We start from the raw sequence: 17,304 nt of genomic DNA on the forward strand, positions 1-17,304 counted from the left end.
AACCCTCGGCATTGAATTGTTGTGAAAATCTATGACAGGTAGCAAAGCCTGCCCCTAGCTTCATCTGACTCTCAATCTTTGAATGATTCTAAAGATCTTCAACATGTGGGTACATTAAATAATAATTAAATATGACACAATCAAATAAAATTAATATTTTTAAAAGTAAAATCCTTTCTAAGTCAAACAATGAAAGCATTAAAGTAAAACTTAAAAATGTAAGTTGTATTCTTACAATAAACCAGAATGTATTCAGATAACTTGACTTCCTTTTTTGTATCTGAAGGATGTCGCATTTTAGCTTGTACCTTTATTATGAATTATGGCTTTTTGAAATATGTTGATAATATTTTAGCTTAGCTCTCATTTTTTCCCCCTGAAGTAAATAGATTTTCACTCTCAACCATGTCCAAGGAAGATCCAATTTATGGCAATTTGGGTCACCAAAGATCTATCTGGTAAGTAACTTACAAAGTGTGTTTTAGATGGTGGATTTTAGCATCAAAATCAAAGTTAATGTGGATGTGTAGGCGATGGATAAAAATGGTGGAGTGAAGTATGCAGCAAAGTACAAAGAGCAACCATACATGTGTTATAGATCTGTGCACCCTCTTACCTCCTGTAAAAATGCCCTAAGGATCATTTTACATCCTTTGTAAGTGTGAAGTAATTATAGCATTATATTCCAAATTATTAGGATTTTACACTAGTCGTTTTTGTAAATTAGTTTTATTCAATAACACAAAAGATTCTGCAGATGCTGGAAATCCAGAGTAACACACTCAAAAATGCTGGAGGAACTCAGCAAGCCAAGCAGCATCTATGGAAAGGAATAAAGATTCAATGTTTCCGGCCGAGACCCTTCGTTTACATAATTAATCAGTAACTATGTGTTTGCTGTTTATCTCGCTTTTACTGCAGCAGGATATTTCAAGGAAAGGTATTTACTCTCTTTTACCAATTAGCAACAACAAGATTTAGTACTTATGTCATTAAGAATCATTTTAACATAAGACTGTATTTAAGTTTAAAAAAAAATCAATGATAAAGGAATCTGGACCAAAATCAGTTTGCCAAATTTATAAGAGCTTTTACATATTTGGAATCCTTATATCCTATAAAACTTTTTTTTCAGAAAGGGTAGTTAGTCTCTAGAGGTCTGTGATCCTCTGTACCTGGATGTGATATTTAATTTCTCCTGCACCTATTATTTCTGCGTAGATCCACTCCAGATTCTGTAGGTACAACCACATGCTCTTTAATCTAAAAGCAACTACTGACATGCCTAAGATTCACCATCTATGTTTGTTATCCAGTGTTTTTTTACATAGAGTAGACTGTAACACGGTTCTGTTTCTAACCATTCTTTCTTATCTATATTGGTTCCTTGGGTTTAAATTAGCTTGCTTGTCAGTTCCTATTTGTTGCTGTGCCACTATGTTACGAGTTTAGCTATTCCTGCAAAAGGCTGTGCTTTGAATGTGAAACATGTCTCAGGCATACATTCTCTCCTTTCAGGTTTAACATAGCAGATGTATCCCTTGGTTTGTACCTTTATGTTGGCAAAGCTTAAGAACCATTTAACGTGCCATTTTCAAAATAGATTTAAGTAAATAACTCCTTTGTTCTCTAGTGGCACAGCATCCTTGGAAGGGCTAAATCATACTGAAACCTTGAAGCCTAAGAAAAACAACAAATTCCACTGTTTTGCTGTGAAGATGTTTGCTTAGTCTGTAGGGGGTTCATTGAATCTGTGGCAAGGACTGAATGAGCTATGTGTATTGTTCCTTTGAATGTTGAGAAAGGACTCAATTCCAGTGCCTTTGTAAGTATCATAAATCAGCCTCAGGCTGATTCTCTGGCACTGCAGTCTTTCTTTAGCTCATACTGCTACGTCTTCTCCTTACCTTTCAAAGGACTGGCATTGGGAAGTTGCCCGTGTTTAGATGAAGTGGTGGCTGTTTATAGCTGGAAATTCAGTAAATCTGAACTTCTTAGCATTATTTGAATACCACCGTTCAAAGCTGACCACAGAATGCAGTTGTAACTCATGCAGTACAACAAAATGCTGGAGGAACTCAGCTATTCAGGCAACATCTACGGATGGAAATAATTAGCTGACATTCATACCTGAGTTGCTGAGTTCCTCCAACATTGTACATTGCTCAAGATTTCCAGCATCTGTAGAATCACTTGTGTTTAAGCTTTGCCTCCTGTAATGAGATGGTCAAGCAAACCTAAGAGACCAAACATCACCATTATGTCACTATGTCAAGAAATGAGTGCACCAACTTGTTCACTATTCCAGTTCCTCAGATTGAGTGCTTTGATTGCTAAATGCTGAAGAAAATACTTCCTATTATTTTAAATATATTCCACGGACGTCAGAAGGTATGAATAACCTGTGGCAAATTCTCAAGCTACCTAGTCAAATCTCCCTACTCCAGCAAAATATTTCTCCAAATAGTGCAAAAAAAGGCATTACTTTTCATAGATTTTATCTCCAATTTTTGTTAATATGAATGATGTCATAAATCAGGCACAGTAAATCAAATTACAAACAAAATACTCAATCCAATTTGATGATTAGCACAATTTCGCTTGGGGAAAATCAAATAATCAGGTGAATAACAACCTCTTTTCTTTTGATGATAAGTAAGTGATCCAATATCTAGGTTAAATAAGTTTTTTTTTCAAAATTGTGGTTAAATTTAACCTCAATATGTTTATGTACATAAACCGTTGTTTGTAAGTGCCAGAATGTTTTGAGGAAGTATTTAATAAATCATGGAATTTATAAAAAGAGGCAGAATACAAAAGCAGGGAAATTAGGTTGAAATATGACAGATGGGCTAGGTCTCACCGATTCTTTTTTGACTAATTTTGCTGAGTTAACTCTTTAGAAACACGTGGAAGGCCTAGAGCAGAAACAATATTTTTTTCTGGAATTGTCCCAAGAAAGAGCCTGCTAAAGTTAGCCTGCACAAGGTGGACTGCTTTCCTTAGAACAAAGAAAGCTGAGAAAAGGTTTAATAAAGCAATCAGGAGGGAAAACTTAGTTCAAGGGACAAGATCTTACATTTTGGGCAAAAACATAGAAAAGGCATTTGAGGCCAAACTCTTTCTCCAAATAGTTATGCAGTAGTTATCAATTAGAGCTTGCTGTCTGTAATGATTGTGTAAGCAAAATCAATCTGGGATTTCCTGTGCCTGTCCCATTCTGTTCTGAGATGAGTTGCTATGCTACAGCAAAAGGCTGGAGAATGGGGCCTATTAGATTTCTACAGTGGAGAACAGCACAGACACGATGGGTTGCACTATCTCCTTTTGACCAATAAAATTTCAATGATTTTATTTATAGTCATAAGAATGCATGCTTTTGTACAGTGAGTGTAGATTCTGTAAACTGCATGACCTTCTGATTTAGAAACAAGGAAAGTATCCCAGGCTGTAAATTTTAAATTTCATGTTGGCCTAATTTAATCTAATCCCTAAATCTATAAACTCAATATCACATGCTGTGTAGTTCGCCAAAGGCTGCTAGCTTCATTCTACCCCTAACTACAAAAAACACTACTTAGCATAGAAAACATAGAAAACCTACAGCACAATACAGGCCCTTCGGCCCAAAAAAACTATGCCAAACCTGTCCTTACCTTAGAAATTACCTAGGGTTACCTATAGCCCTCTATTTTTCTAAGCTCCATATACCTATCCAGGAGTCTCTTAAGAGACCCTATCATCGCTGGCAGCCCATTCCATGCACTCACCACTCTCTGCATAAAAAACTTACCCCTGACATCTCCTCTGTACCTACTTCCAAGCACCTTAAAACTGTGCCCTCTCGTGCTAGCCATTTCAGTCCTGGGAAAAAGTCACTGACTATCCACATGATCAATGACTCTCATTATCTTGTACACCTCTTCAGGTCACCTCTCATCCTCCGTCGCTCCAAGGAGAAAAGGCCGAGTTCACTCAACCTGTTCTCATATGTCATGCTCCCCAATCTAGGCAATATCCTTGTAAATTGTCTCTGCGCCCTTTCTATAGTTTCCAAATCCTTTCTGCAGTGAGGTGACCAGAACTGAGCACAGTACTCCAAGTGGGGTCTGACCAGGGTCCTATATAGCTATACATTACCTCTTGGCTCCTAAACTCAATCCCACGATTGAAGGCCAATGCACCATATGCCTTCAGATATATTCAGTTTATTGCAATATAATTATTAATTAAATTTCCTTTCTTTTGGGATGGCCAAATTGTGTATGGATTTCTGTCTTTCTTTTGGGGGTTAAGTGCTGAGCATTTTTTATTATACTCTCTGCAGTTTGCTTTCTCATATGATTGAAAATGGAACAGCAATTTAAAGAACAACATGATTTTATCTCATTGGCATTGAATTTACTCCATCCTGTGCTGTTTTTGTTATTCAAACAACAGAGATGCATTCTGACCTCCAGAGTGTCCTCCAAAGTTGAATTGGGACCACATAGACAGGTATAGGGATTATTGGATAGAGAGTTCTGGTTTAGAGGCGATGGTCTTCTAATTTTTAACTCTTTAAATTCCATACAGATGCTACTCAAAATAACCTACAATTTATATTTTTCATTTATAGTAAATTATGGACCAGACCACCTTATTGATGGACAAATTCAAACATTTAACTTCACATACTTTCTACACAGGATAACAGTTACCTGGAATAAGCAGCCGGAGGTGACAGGCATTAATATAAGGGTTTGGATAGGAAAGAAATAGTGTGTTAAAGGCCAAATGCAGGCATATGGAATTAGCACAGATAGGGATCACTGCCAACCCAAAGGGCACGTTTTGTATAGCACAATTCTATTTTTGTTTTACTACTATTAACACAATTACTAAGCTTTATGGAAAAAAATAAAATTTCTGTGCTGTACAATTTTACCTTGTTTCCTCAAATGATTAATAAGTTTTACCTGATAAAAAAAATATTTGTAGAAGATTTACATTCTCCCTGGAGGTAAAAAAGATCAGAGATGTTTTAAAAGGTGAATGTTCAATGGTCCATGATGCTAAGTTTATTTCAAAATGACAAGTTGAAAACACAAGATATTCTGCAGATGCTGGAAATCAGAAGCAATGCACATAAAATGCTGGAGGAACTCAGCAGGTCAAGCAGCATCTATGCAAATGAATAAATAGTCAATATTTTGGGCCACAACGTCTTTCATCACACACATTTGCACATTAAACTCTACTGCATAATCTCCAAAGTACACAATATCTACTAATGAAGACATTGGTATTCTTTTGTACTGACACTTGTGTAAAATAGATCAGATACATATATTGTTTAGAATGGTGGTGAATACTCGTAGCTTGGGTGAGGCATTTGATGTTGCACTGTTTGCCAAACTTGTCAATTAGCTTTCAAATGTTTCATCACCAGTTGTGGTAACAATTTTAAACAGGCAGTTATTAGTGTTTGTCTCTGGGAGTGCTTGCATTTATATAGGCCTCCACTCATTTGTCTCAGTCCTGAGTGACTACCCCTTCAGATGACCTTTGAATTCTATTGGCTCATGTTTCTTTGACTCAAAGGGGTTTTGCAGGTGGCATATATTTCGATATGTTTGTTTGCAGAGTTTAAGAGGTTCCCAGATAGGTACATGAAGCTTACAAACATAGAGGGCTATGGGTAAGGCTAGGTAATTTCTAAAGTATGTACATGTTCAGCACAGCATTGTGGGCTGAAGGCCCTGAACTGTGCTGTAGGTTTTCTATGTTAGTTTTACCACCAGTTTGTGTGCCTGTAAATGAGTTGGGTATTTACCTCCTGTCTGGCCAACGTAGTTCTTGTTACTGTCTCCACTAAGGAGAGAAAGTTGAGCAGACCTTATTCAATGCTCGATCTTGCCCTACATCAAGGATCCCAGAAAAGACATCTCGATCTTCACAGCATCACAATCGTTCACAAACCAACAGTGACTTTAAGGAAGCTTGTCTCAAGAACCAAGGTACCAGTAAAACCAACTGACAAAAGTACAGGATCACCTATGGTAACTGCAACAAGAACTATGTGGGCCAGACAGGATATAAACTCTTAACTTATTTACAGGAACACATACTGGCGGGATGGAGGCATGATGCACTGTTACTGATCTTGGTACATGAACACCAAGAAGGACACTACTTTAACTGGGACACAGTGAAGGTTCTGGCACTGGCAAACACCAAACAGGCATGAGAATTTTTAGAAGCATGGTCCTCATCTGATAACTCTGTGAACAAACATATTGAAACAGACGCCATCTATGAACCTCTTAGAGCCGAGAAAACACGAGCCAATAGAGTTCAAAGGTCAACTGAAGGGGTAGCCAATCAGAACTGAGGCAAGCAAATGGGGGCCCTATGTAAACGTGAGCACTCCCAGAGAGAAACGTCAACAACTGCGCACTGTGGTTATCACTTCAACTGGTGATGAAATGTCTGCAAGATAATTGTCAAGCTCAGCAAAAGCCACAACGTCAAACATGCATTGTTAATAGCAAAATCAGATTAAAAACTGACCTCAGATATGCTCACAATAAAATTGCTCTCTTAGTGTTGAGAGGTTCTGTTACCTAATTTCTCATTATCTGCTTTTATCATCAAAATAAACAGTATGATTTCCTCTACTAGAATTTTACTTTGTATAAAAAATATAGAATAAATTGCCATAGAATGTGTTATGAATAGCAGATGCTATTACATTAGATTTCAAAAGAAGTAAATGTCATCACTATTTTTTCACAGAAAAGAAGAACTGAGAAGCTGCCACAATGTCCCAGGTGATTCCGCTTATCAAAAGTGTCAAATAACAAGGACGTACATAAAGAGAATATTCTGTAGACTGAACTTGCTGTCTGATGAAATGCTCAGATCTGTCTATCTCAACAATAATGTTTGAAACCTTCCCTAGCTGCAAGTTTACATCATGGCTGAATCTCACTTTAGCAACTTGCTGTGAACCTCTAAATTTATTAAACATCTGTTTGTGTTTTGTTTCTAAAGGAGACCTGAATTTTCAGAAATCATCTGTTTCAACCACAGTAATGATGATTGCCTAAAACAAACTATTCAATGAAAAAATTATGTCCATTGAATTCAGTACATGCTCTATCACATTACTGTGTAAATTGACTGAAATCAATGTAAAAGGTTATGTTTAAGGGCTGGTTTATTTCCAAGTTCCTGCCTGGCTGGATATGATTCTTGGTCTGCACCTTGCTTTCTGCCACTCTCTAAAACCATTAAATATCTGTGCAAGGGATTCAAGCCCTATTTCTCTTATTAACTAACTTGAGTATCTATTTCAACTTCAAAGGGGAATTGGGGAAGTAGGAGCCAAAGGAATATTAAACTATCTTATCAGTGAAACATAAAACCTTGAAATCTTAATGGACATTAAGATTCATCTGTTCCAGCTCCAACTTCCACCCAAATGTGGAGGGGACTGTTTATTCCCATCCAGAGATGTTGCCTGCCATGCTGAGTTCCTCCAGCATTTTTTGTGTTTTGCTCATGATTTCCAGCATCTGTACAATCTCTTGTGTCTTGGAATTACTACCGTACTGCTGGATGAAAGTCAACATTTATGGACGGGCAAAAAAATTATGGTGCCAATAGAGGAGATCAACAGGTTTACCTCAAATAAAACCTTATAACTCAAATACATTTTTAAGGTGTAAGTGAAAGTTCATCTACATTAAGTTAGTAAATAAAGTGTGGATTGAGAAAAATAAATTTAATGTTTTAACTAATACATTTACTATTATAACACATTCCTTCTTCACTTTGAATTAAGAGTTACTGGTAGTTTTTAAAAAAGAAGCTTTAACAAAATTGTATTCCATTTCACAAAATTCACGATTGAACTTATTTTGTCTGCATTTAAAAATGTTCTAGCTTGTTTGTAGAAAAAGTCCTTCAGAAGACCAAAACTGCCTTTTTTACTCTGACTTAAATGTGAATCTAGATACACAGCCCTGTGGTTGATTTGAATGCACCTTCTGAAATGCCCAGCAAACCAGCTGTTTCGTAGCCACAATATTAAAACAGAATGCAGATAAAACCAGATAGAGCACCTGACATGAACCTAGGCACGAAATTCAGATACCACACAGTCACTTCTAAACCAGTCAATCTTGTAAATTTCTTCTTCACAAAACACAAAAGATTCTGTAGATGCTGAAAATCTTGGGTCGAAATATTGACTGTTTATTCCCCTCCAAAGATACTGCATGACTTGCTGAGTTCCTCCAGCATTTTACATGCCTTTCTCTTCAAAAAATCCTGGAGTGTGACGTCTAACTTGGAGATCTGTCCCACAAGCTACTTTCGCATATGTTATAGATCACTGCCTGCAGCAGATTCACACAGCCATTCCCTTCAGGCATTGTCAATCTCCTCCATCACAACCCATGGATAGGCAACATCCCACCAATAGGCTGGGCTAGGCTGGGCACTTAATCTCCAAACAGTTTCTTACAGAATCCCATAATGGCATCCCAAATTTACATTCACAGAATATTTGAAATCCCATTCCCAGAGTGACCTTCCCATCATTGGCACTTAACTACTGCCAAGATGAAGCCCAACACATACTGGAGGAGCAACACTTTATATTCCACCTGTAATCCTAAAGCATGAATATTGAGTTTAGGTAAATCCCACCCCTACTTGTTCCTACCCACCCCACATCATCCGCACTCCCCCGATCTCCTTCTGATATTTCAGTCATCACATTTTTGTTGCTTTCCCGCCTCCCCAGCCCTTTTCACCCATCTTTTGCCCCTTCCCATTTCCTCTAGCTGCCTTCATCCATTTGTCCTATTCCCCCGCCCTCCTGGCTCTATCCACCCATTTCATACACAGGTTCCTCTCAACCTGGTTCCAATTTCATCACCTTTCTCTTCTCCTCTGATGGTTCTTTCTCACCAGCAGAATCCAGCTCCAGTAGCACCTTGTGTCCCTGCTGCGATCCCTTCAGCAGCTGCGTCCCACCTTCACATCACTCTGCTTTACTCAGAACCAGAATCAGGTTCATTATAAACACAAGAGATTCTGCAGATGCTGGAAATCCAGAATGACACACACAAAATGCTGGTGGAACTCAGCAGGCCATGCAGCAGACTTGGAGAGGAATAAACAGTTGATGTTGTTATCCACCTAGATGGACTACATAACCCCTACCCCATCAATGACCTTTCCCCTCACCTGGCTTCACCTATCACATGCCAGCTTTTACTCCCCCCCCCACCACTTTCTCGTTCTGCCTTCGTCCCCATTCCTTTCCAGTTCCAATGAAGGGTCTGAGACTGAAACATTGAATAATTATTCCTCTCCATAGATGCTGTCTGACTTGCTGTGTTCCTTCAGCATTTTGTGTAGTTCTCTCAGTTTTATTATCACTGACCTTGCAATACAATATGAAAGATGTAAACAAACAATTAAATAAATATTTCAAAAAGAGTGCCAAATGGTGTTCATGGGTTAATAGACTGATCAGAAATCTGATGGTGGAGGGAAGGGGCTGTTCATAAATTGTTGAGTGTATGTCCTCAGGTTCCTGTACCCACTCCTCGATGGTGGTAATGAGAAGAATGCATGTCCTAAATGGAGAGAAACCTCAGTGATGGATGCTGCCTCCTTGAGGCACCACCTTTCTAAGGTGCCCTCAGTGCTGTGGTGCTTGTGCTCTTGATAGAGTTGGCTGACAGATCTCTGCAGCATTTTCCGATCCTGTGCTTTGGAGCCTCCATACCACACAGTGATGCAACCAGTCAGAATGCTCGCCATGGTCCATCTCTTGAAATTTGCTAGAGTTTTTGGTGACGTACCAAATCTCTTCAAACTCCTAGTGCCTTCTTAGTGATTGCATCAATACGTTGGGCCCAAGAGAGATTCTCTGAGATGCTGACACCCAGGAACTTGAAGCTGCCCACTTTTTCCACTGCTCAAAGTGAATAGAGGTGTATTCTCCAGATTCCTGCTTCATTTTTGTCTTTTCTTTATCCTTTGTCTCTTTCTCTTTGTCTACCACCATCTATAATTCACCTGCCACCATCTTCCAACTCCACCCCAACTTACCTTTCCTAGTTGACGCTACCTGCTTGTCATCTCACACCCTTCAGTCTACAAATCATCTTGGAATCCTTTTTTGCCAATCTCCTTCTCTCCGCTTTGGTCTTCTTGCTTCTCCGGTTGCAGTCCTGATGTAAGGTTTTGACTGGAAATGTTGACGGTTTATTTTGAATGTGAAGTTATCCACTTTGGTGGCAAAAATAGGAAAACAGATTATTATCTGAATGGTGGCCGATTAGGAAAAGGGGAGGTGCAACGAGACCTGGGTGTCATTATACACCAGTCATTGAAAGTGGGCATGCAGGTACAGCAGGCGGTGAAAAAGGCGAATGGTATGCTGGCATTTATAGCGAGAGGATTCGAGTACAGGAGCAGGGAGGTACTACTGCAGTTGTACAAGGCCTTGGTGAGACCACACCTGGATATTGTGTGCAGTTTTGGTCCCCTAATCTGAGGAAAGACATCCTTGCCATAGAGGGAGTACAAAGAAGGTTCACCAGATTGATTCCTGGGATGGCAGGACTTTCATATGAAGAAAGACTGGATGAACTGGTCTTGTACTCGTTGGAATTTAGAAGATTGAGGGGGGATCTGATTGAAACGTATAAAATCTTAAAGGGATTGGACAGGCTAGATGCAGGAAGATTGTTCCTGATGTTGGGGAAGTCCAGAACAAGGGGTCACAGTTTGAGGATAGAGGGGAAGCCTTTTAGGACCGAGATTAGGAAAAACTTCTTCACACAGAGAGTGGTGAATCTGTGGAATTCTCTGCCACAGGAAACAGTTGAGGCCAGTTCATTGGCTATATTTAAGAGGGAGTTAGATATGGCCCTTGTGGCTATGGGGATCAGGGGGTATGGAGGGAAGGCTGGGGCGGGGTTCTGAGTTGGATGATCAGCCATGATCATAATAAATGGCGGTGCAGGCTCGAAGGGCCGAATGGCCTACTCCTGCACCTATTTTCTATGTTTCTATGTTTCCACATATGCTGCATTGCCCTCTGAGTAGATCCAGCAGATTGTTTGTTGCTCCTCATTCAGCATCTTGTGCCTTCACTGAAGGACTTCCGCCTGCAGCTCAATGGAGTAATACATAAATTTTGTGGCTGCCTTTAATTCCTCCTTTTCCCCAGTCTAAACCTTGAATTGTTCAACTTTTATTTCTTGGATTTTGGAGGGAAATAGTTGTCATTATGTCGTATCTTTTAAGAAGTGGAAAGCAGCTTTTTGAACCCTGCAATGGAAAGGGAAAAACTTCGAAAGAAAAATCAGAAGATGTGCCTGTCTGGGCTGAGCATTTGGAACATGCGTTGATGGATCTCGACAACAAAGTAGACAGTAACACTTCTGAGTTGAAGTCGTTCCGACAGAATTCACAGACTATTGAGAAAAATATTGTTTCCTTGAACACTGAGTTTAAAGAATCAAAACACCTTCATTGAAACCTAATTTAGGCTTTGGAAAGACCACTCAGCTCCAGATCCAATCACAGCTTTGGGCCATACATTGACCAAAGAGCTGTGAGGTGATGAAAACCTTTGATCTCAGTGCAGTACTTGAATGATGCAGCAAGGAGTCATGGAACTGAAGTCTATGGTAATCAAAAGGAAAATAGTACAAAAGTTGTAATCATATCTTTCACAAAATTAGTTATTTATAATAAAAATCAAGGAACTTATTATTGTTGGAGACTTATCCAAGGAACTAACAGAGTTGTCCAGTGCCTTGGACATCAGTGTCATAGAACATATAACACATCATTAGAACATTATTTATAAACTAATCTATGAAAGAAAAGTAAATGATTTTACTTCCCTTTGGCAAAAGGACATGACCATAGTCATAGTCATAGTCACACTTTATTGATCCCAGGGGGAAATTGGATTTCGTTACAGTTGCACCATAAATAATAAATAGTAATAGAACCATAAATAGTTAAATAGTAATATGTAAATTATGCCAGTAAATTATGAAATAAGTCCAGGACCAGCCTATCGGCTCAGGGTGTCTGACCCTCCAAGGGAGGAGTTGTAAAGTTTGATGGCCACAGGCAGGAATGACTTCCTATGACGCTCAGTGCTGCATCTCAGAGGAATGACTCTCTGGCTGAATGTACTCCTGTGCCCACTCAGTACATTATGTAATGGATGGGAGACATTGTCCAAGATGGCATGCAACTTAGACAGCATCCTCTTTTCAGACACCACCGTGAGAGAGTCCAGTTCCAACCCCACAACATCACTGGCCTTATGAATGAGTTTGTTTATTCTGTTGGTGTCTGCTACCCTCAGCCTGCTGCCCCAGCACACAACAGCAAACATGATAGCACTGGCCACCACAGACTCGTAGAACATCCTCAGCATCGTCCGGTAGATGTTAAAGGCCCTCAGTCTCTTCAGGAAATAGAGACGGCTCTGACCCTTCATGTAGACAGCCTCAGTGTTCTTTGACCAGTCCACCGGTACCTTAGTTCTCCTCACGTCTATCACCAGCTCCATCTTTTTCACATTAAGCTGCAGATAATTCTGCTCACACCATGTGACAAAGTTTCCTACTGTAGCCCTGTACTCAACCTCATCTCCCTTGCTGATGCATCCAACTATGGCAGAGTTATCAGAAAACCTCTGAAGATGACAAGACTCTGTGCAGTAGTTGAAGTCCGAGGTGTAAATGGTGAAGAGAAAGGGAGACAAGACAGTCCCCTGTGGAACCCCAGTGCTGCTGATCACTCTGTCGGACGCACAATGTTGCAACACACGTACTGTGGTCTGCCAGTCAGGTAATCAAGAATCCATGGCACCAGGGAAGCATCCACCTGCATCACTGTCAGCTTCTCCCCCAGCAGAGCAGGGCAGATGGTGTTGAACGCACTGGAGAAGTCAAAAAACATGACCCTCACAGTGCTCGCTGGCTTGTCCAGGTGGGCGTAGACACGGTTCAGCAGGTAGACGATGGTATCCTCAACTCCTAGTCGGGGCTGGTAGGCGAACTGGAGAGGATCTAAGTGTGGCCTGACCATAGACCGGAGCAGCTCCAGAACAAGTCTCTCCAGGGTCTTCATGACCAGAAACCCAATCTATGATGGTGATCTTTAATTCCTAGTTTCCCAGCTTCAAACATTTATCTAATTTTCCAACGTGTGGAAATCTCTTTACCTCAATCACTTTCTGTGACAAGGCTTCACCCTGAGACAACAACATACAGCATGAAGACTTTTTACCAAACCTCTGTTTCACACAATCAGTGTAACTTTTATCCTCACTCAGTTATTCATATTCATACATATATTTTTTAAACTTTAATTAGATTTCTTCCAGGCTTCATTTTAGCTTGAGAAGTAACCCCAGTATTTCAATTTCATTGACACCTTCCATCGTCTACACCACAAGCTTTAATGTCTTTTCGATAATAACACACACACAACTGAACACAACACTTAAACATTATGGATTAATTTCTTTTTTTCTACAGAGAAATGCTAAAGTGTAAAAAGTTACTTCTACTTTTCATAATGACATGATCATGAGAATTAAAAAGAAAATGGTGTGGAATCTCTGAACCACTTCAAACAATGCAATAAAACTTTAAATTAAGCTTTCATTTAAACGTGCTTTAGAATGCCTTGGATGTCTTACATCCTTTGAAATTGATTGTGTGGATAGCCAGAGGCTTTTTCCTAGAGCTGAAATGGCTAACGTGAGGGGGCATAGTTCTAAAGTGCTTGGAAGTAGGTACAAGGGGGACGTCAGAGGTAAGTTTTTCACACAGAGAGTGGTGGGTGCGTGGAATGCACTGCCAGCAAAGGTGGTAGAGGCAGATACAATAGGGCCTTTTAAGAGACTCTTAGATAGGTACATGGAGCTTAGAAAAATGGAAGGCTATGCAGCCGGGTAATTCTAGACAGTTTCTAGAGTAGGTTACATGGCTAGCACAACATTGGGGGCTGAAGGGCCTGTAATGCGCTGTAGATTTCTATGATTCTATGAATTTGGATCACTGAGGATTGTTTTTAAGGCACAATGCCAGTGAATCTCAGTGTTCATGTGTGTCAATGAAAAAATGTGAACATTCTAGAAGAAAGTCAAATTTCATGACCTGACACCCTAACTTGACCTCCAGCTTGACTTGCAGTGCCACGCCATGAAATCTGAATTGGCAATTACAGTCACAGTACAGAGCACAAGGTGTGCATACTTGCACAGATTCATGATAATAAACCATAGTGTTGATTTCCAGCTCTGCCTCCAGCAACTTGGATCGTAGCTTTCTGCTAATACGTCATGGTTTTCCCTTCAGAATAGGTCTGACATTTAAAATACTCACCCAATTAACACTTACTTCTGCAATCAAAGTAAAATATGAAAGTCAACCTGCTGCAGAATGCACAACAGGCTGCTGCAAGTTCCCTTTTTAACTTAGGTGAGGTGCGCTGCCCTTACCCCGCTTGCTGTCATTTTGCCACAAACTAGTCACTGATGCCCCATGCACTAAGCAAGGGCATCCCTTAGCATTTGTTATGTAGGCTGCAGCTGCAAGTCAAGCAGCAGAGGTGCCCAGGGGCTCCTAAGGAAGAGAAGAACTCTTCAGCTTGCAGGCCCCACTCCCCAATTAAGTTCAAGAAGTCAAGCTGCTTTCTCCAGCTTTTCAAAGAGCTATGGTTTTTTGACTCAGTGTTGACAGAGATCTGAGATGTTTTGCAGGCAGAACTAGAGCTACACACCCATGATTGTGTGAAAATAGTTGACTAATGCCGTATAATTGTAATTCTTGACATTCCTTGCATGTTCACAGCTATTTATTATTTCAGCACTGTACAATTAAATGTCCAATGCTGAGCACTCCTGGGATAACGCTAACGAATCTCTCCAACATCGGAATAGCATGATCAATGTTGGGTAATAATTGCAAAACCATTCAGGGAAATAGAACTCAATCGATAGCACTGAATGAAAAGTTTGCAACTCCAGATGCCTAGGTCATAGTTATTCCATCATGTGAAGTGATAGTCGGTTTGTATGTTAACTAAATGCATAGTAATGTTATAACACAGAAAGCAAATGAATCCTTTCTGCCCATGGAATCAAGCACAATTATTCCAATTCACAATCCTCGTAGCCTTGCAAATTATTTCCCCTCCCAACACCCACCCCCAAGGTTATTTGATTAATTTTGAAAAGACCCAACCGACTCTGTCATTATCATGGATTGAATTAAACAGAACTACATTCAGTGGGGAGTTTTCTCATATTGAACACAAGAAAAAAATTAAAGCATTAAGTTGCCCATGATTCCATTGCTTTCCCAATGACTTTCTCAACATAGTCTGCCACCTTGAAAGACAACACATCAATATATGCGGACCCCAGTGCTTCTGACCATATTCTGGAATATTGCCATTTGATTATATGGCAATGTTTCAGAATATCTCATCCTTTCTGACAAAAATTAGAATTTTATTTTTCTCTGTATTAAATTTAATTTACCTGTTCTTCCAGCCTACTATTTTCTTGTGGAATATATTATACTTCTGCACTCACTTCACTTCCTGGAACTGGCCCTTGGGGAAGCAGCACTGTCTACCATCCCACAATCTGAAGCAACAATTAGCTGCTTTATTTCCTTAAGCCCATTCCTTACCCATTTTACAACTCACCCCTTTATTCTAGAAGTTAATGCTTGCTAACCAGATTTTTATGTGGAAGTTGTAATCAACATCAATTTTCAATAGGTATTTGATAACAACTGCATTTCTTTCATCAACTTTTCCATTAACTTATTCAGAACATTAAATAGGATTAGTCAAATACAATATTCCTCTGACATATCAGTTTTGACAGGAGTTTATTAACTCAGGCTTCTTCAAGTGTCTGCTTTTTCCTTGATCTTTGTTGCTAAAAGCCTCCTTATAAATATAATTCATTGTTACTTAACTAAATGTTTAAATTCTCTTTGTCAGCCTCATGTTGTTCAAGAACTGAAAGGACTATCAAATATACCCTTCCTGACTAGTTTACAATTTGCAATATACTTCCCTTACTGAAAATGAAGTTTAGAAATACTTAAAGTACTTTTATTATAAAAAGTGACTTAAAATTCTAAAATCATTTAAATTAACTGGGATTGGTTATTTTACAAAATATTTCCATATAATATGCATCCAACTGCTAATGAGAACTGCATTTCCACACCAGTTTTGTGGTTCTATTGTTTGTGTACATATGCCAAGTCCAAAGTTTCTGAAGGAAAAATCATCATGTGTTTCCATTTTGGATACTTCAGTTTATTAGCCATGTAATTATCAAAAAGAACACACAACTATGTTTTGAAATGCTATATGTCAATACTTAATTAATAATTGATATCAATTGGATTTGTGATAAGGGATGCATAAAATCAAATGGAGAGGGTTATTTTGCTGGGGGGGTGCAGTTTTCATTAGTGTACAGATGGAATATAAAATCGGGCAGGATACAAAACAGGCTTCACTTCACAAAGACTGTTCAATATCATTTCCTAAAACATGAAAAAAAAGGCAGAAATTTTGAAATGGTCAAGACACTGACCTGGATTTGGATTTACTCAGAATTTTCATTAAAATTTCAGATCAGAACCCATTGTTCCTAATTAGTATAAAATACCATGAATCAGACAGAATAGAACACATGCAGCCAGCATTTGCAATCACTTGATTTATGATGGTTTGTTTTTGTAGTCAGTGGTTATCGAACTTCAAAACAAAAGGTCCCTAGTTCAAAACAGGTAGAAACGTATTGCAGTTTCCTCTTCTTTGCAGACAGCAGTACAACCAGTAGAGCCACTGCCTGGCAGATCCAGAGACTGAGCTCTGTCTCGACCTTGGGTGATACTTGTGTGGTATTTACATGTTCTTCCTGTGATGTGTGTGCACCAGTTTTCTCCCATGTCTGAAAGATGTACAAGTCAGTAGGCTAATTTGCCCCAAGTGTGGAAGTAAGTAGTAATTTACTGGAGAGGGTGGGGGAGAATGGTGGGAATGCGGATGGTGGGCTGAAGGGCCTGTTTCTGGTTTCTGTATCTCCATGACTCAGTGATTATAACCTCCGATGACCCAGCTGAGGGTCCAAAGAGGCTTCTGGTTGAATCTATTCCACTGAGACTGTTAACAAAGTTAAAATCAGGTCAGTAAACAACAGACATCATCATACATTATTTCTGCTAT

At 39.4% G+C, this 17,304-nt stretch overlaps 1 protein-coding gene across 2 annotated transcripts in view; it reads left to right on the forward strand.

The window, feature by feature from the left end:
• LOC140199794 (uncharacterized) overlaps positions 1-9,491 on the forward strand; it is a 64,685-nt gene extending 55,194 nt beyond the window's left edge. For both annotated transcript variants that reach the window (XM_072262284.1, XM_072262285.1), the window contains exons 5-6: positions 383-458; positions 6,778-9,491. In XM_072262284.1, the coding sequence (XP_072118385.1) occupies positions 383-458; position 6,778 (77 nt within the window). In that variant the 3' untranslated portion in view covers positions 6,779-9,491. The remainder of the gene's footprint in view (positions 1-382; positions 459-6,777) is intronic.
• Positions 9,492-17,304: the final 7,813 nt, after the last annotated feature.

This window comes from Mobula birostris, chromosome 6 (genome assembly GCF_030028105.1).
Source record: "Mobula birostris isolate sMobBir1 chromosome 6, sMobBir1.hap1, whole genome shotgun sequence".
NCBI lineage: Eukaryota > Metazoa > Chordata > Chondrichthyes > Myliobatiformes > Myliobatidae > Mobula > Mobula birostris.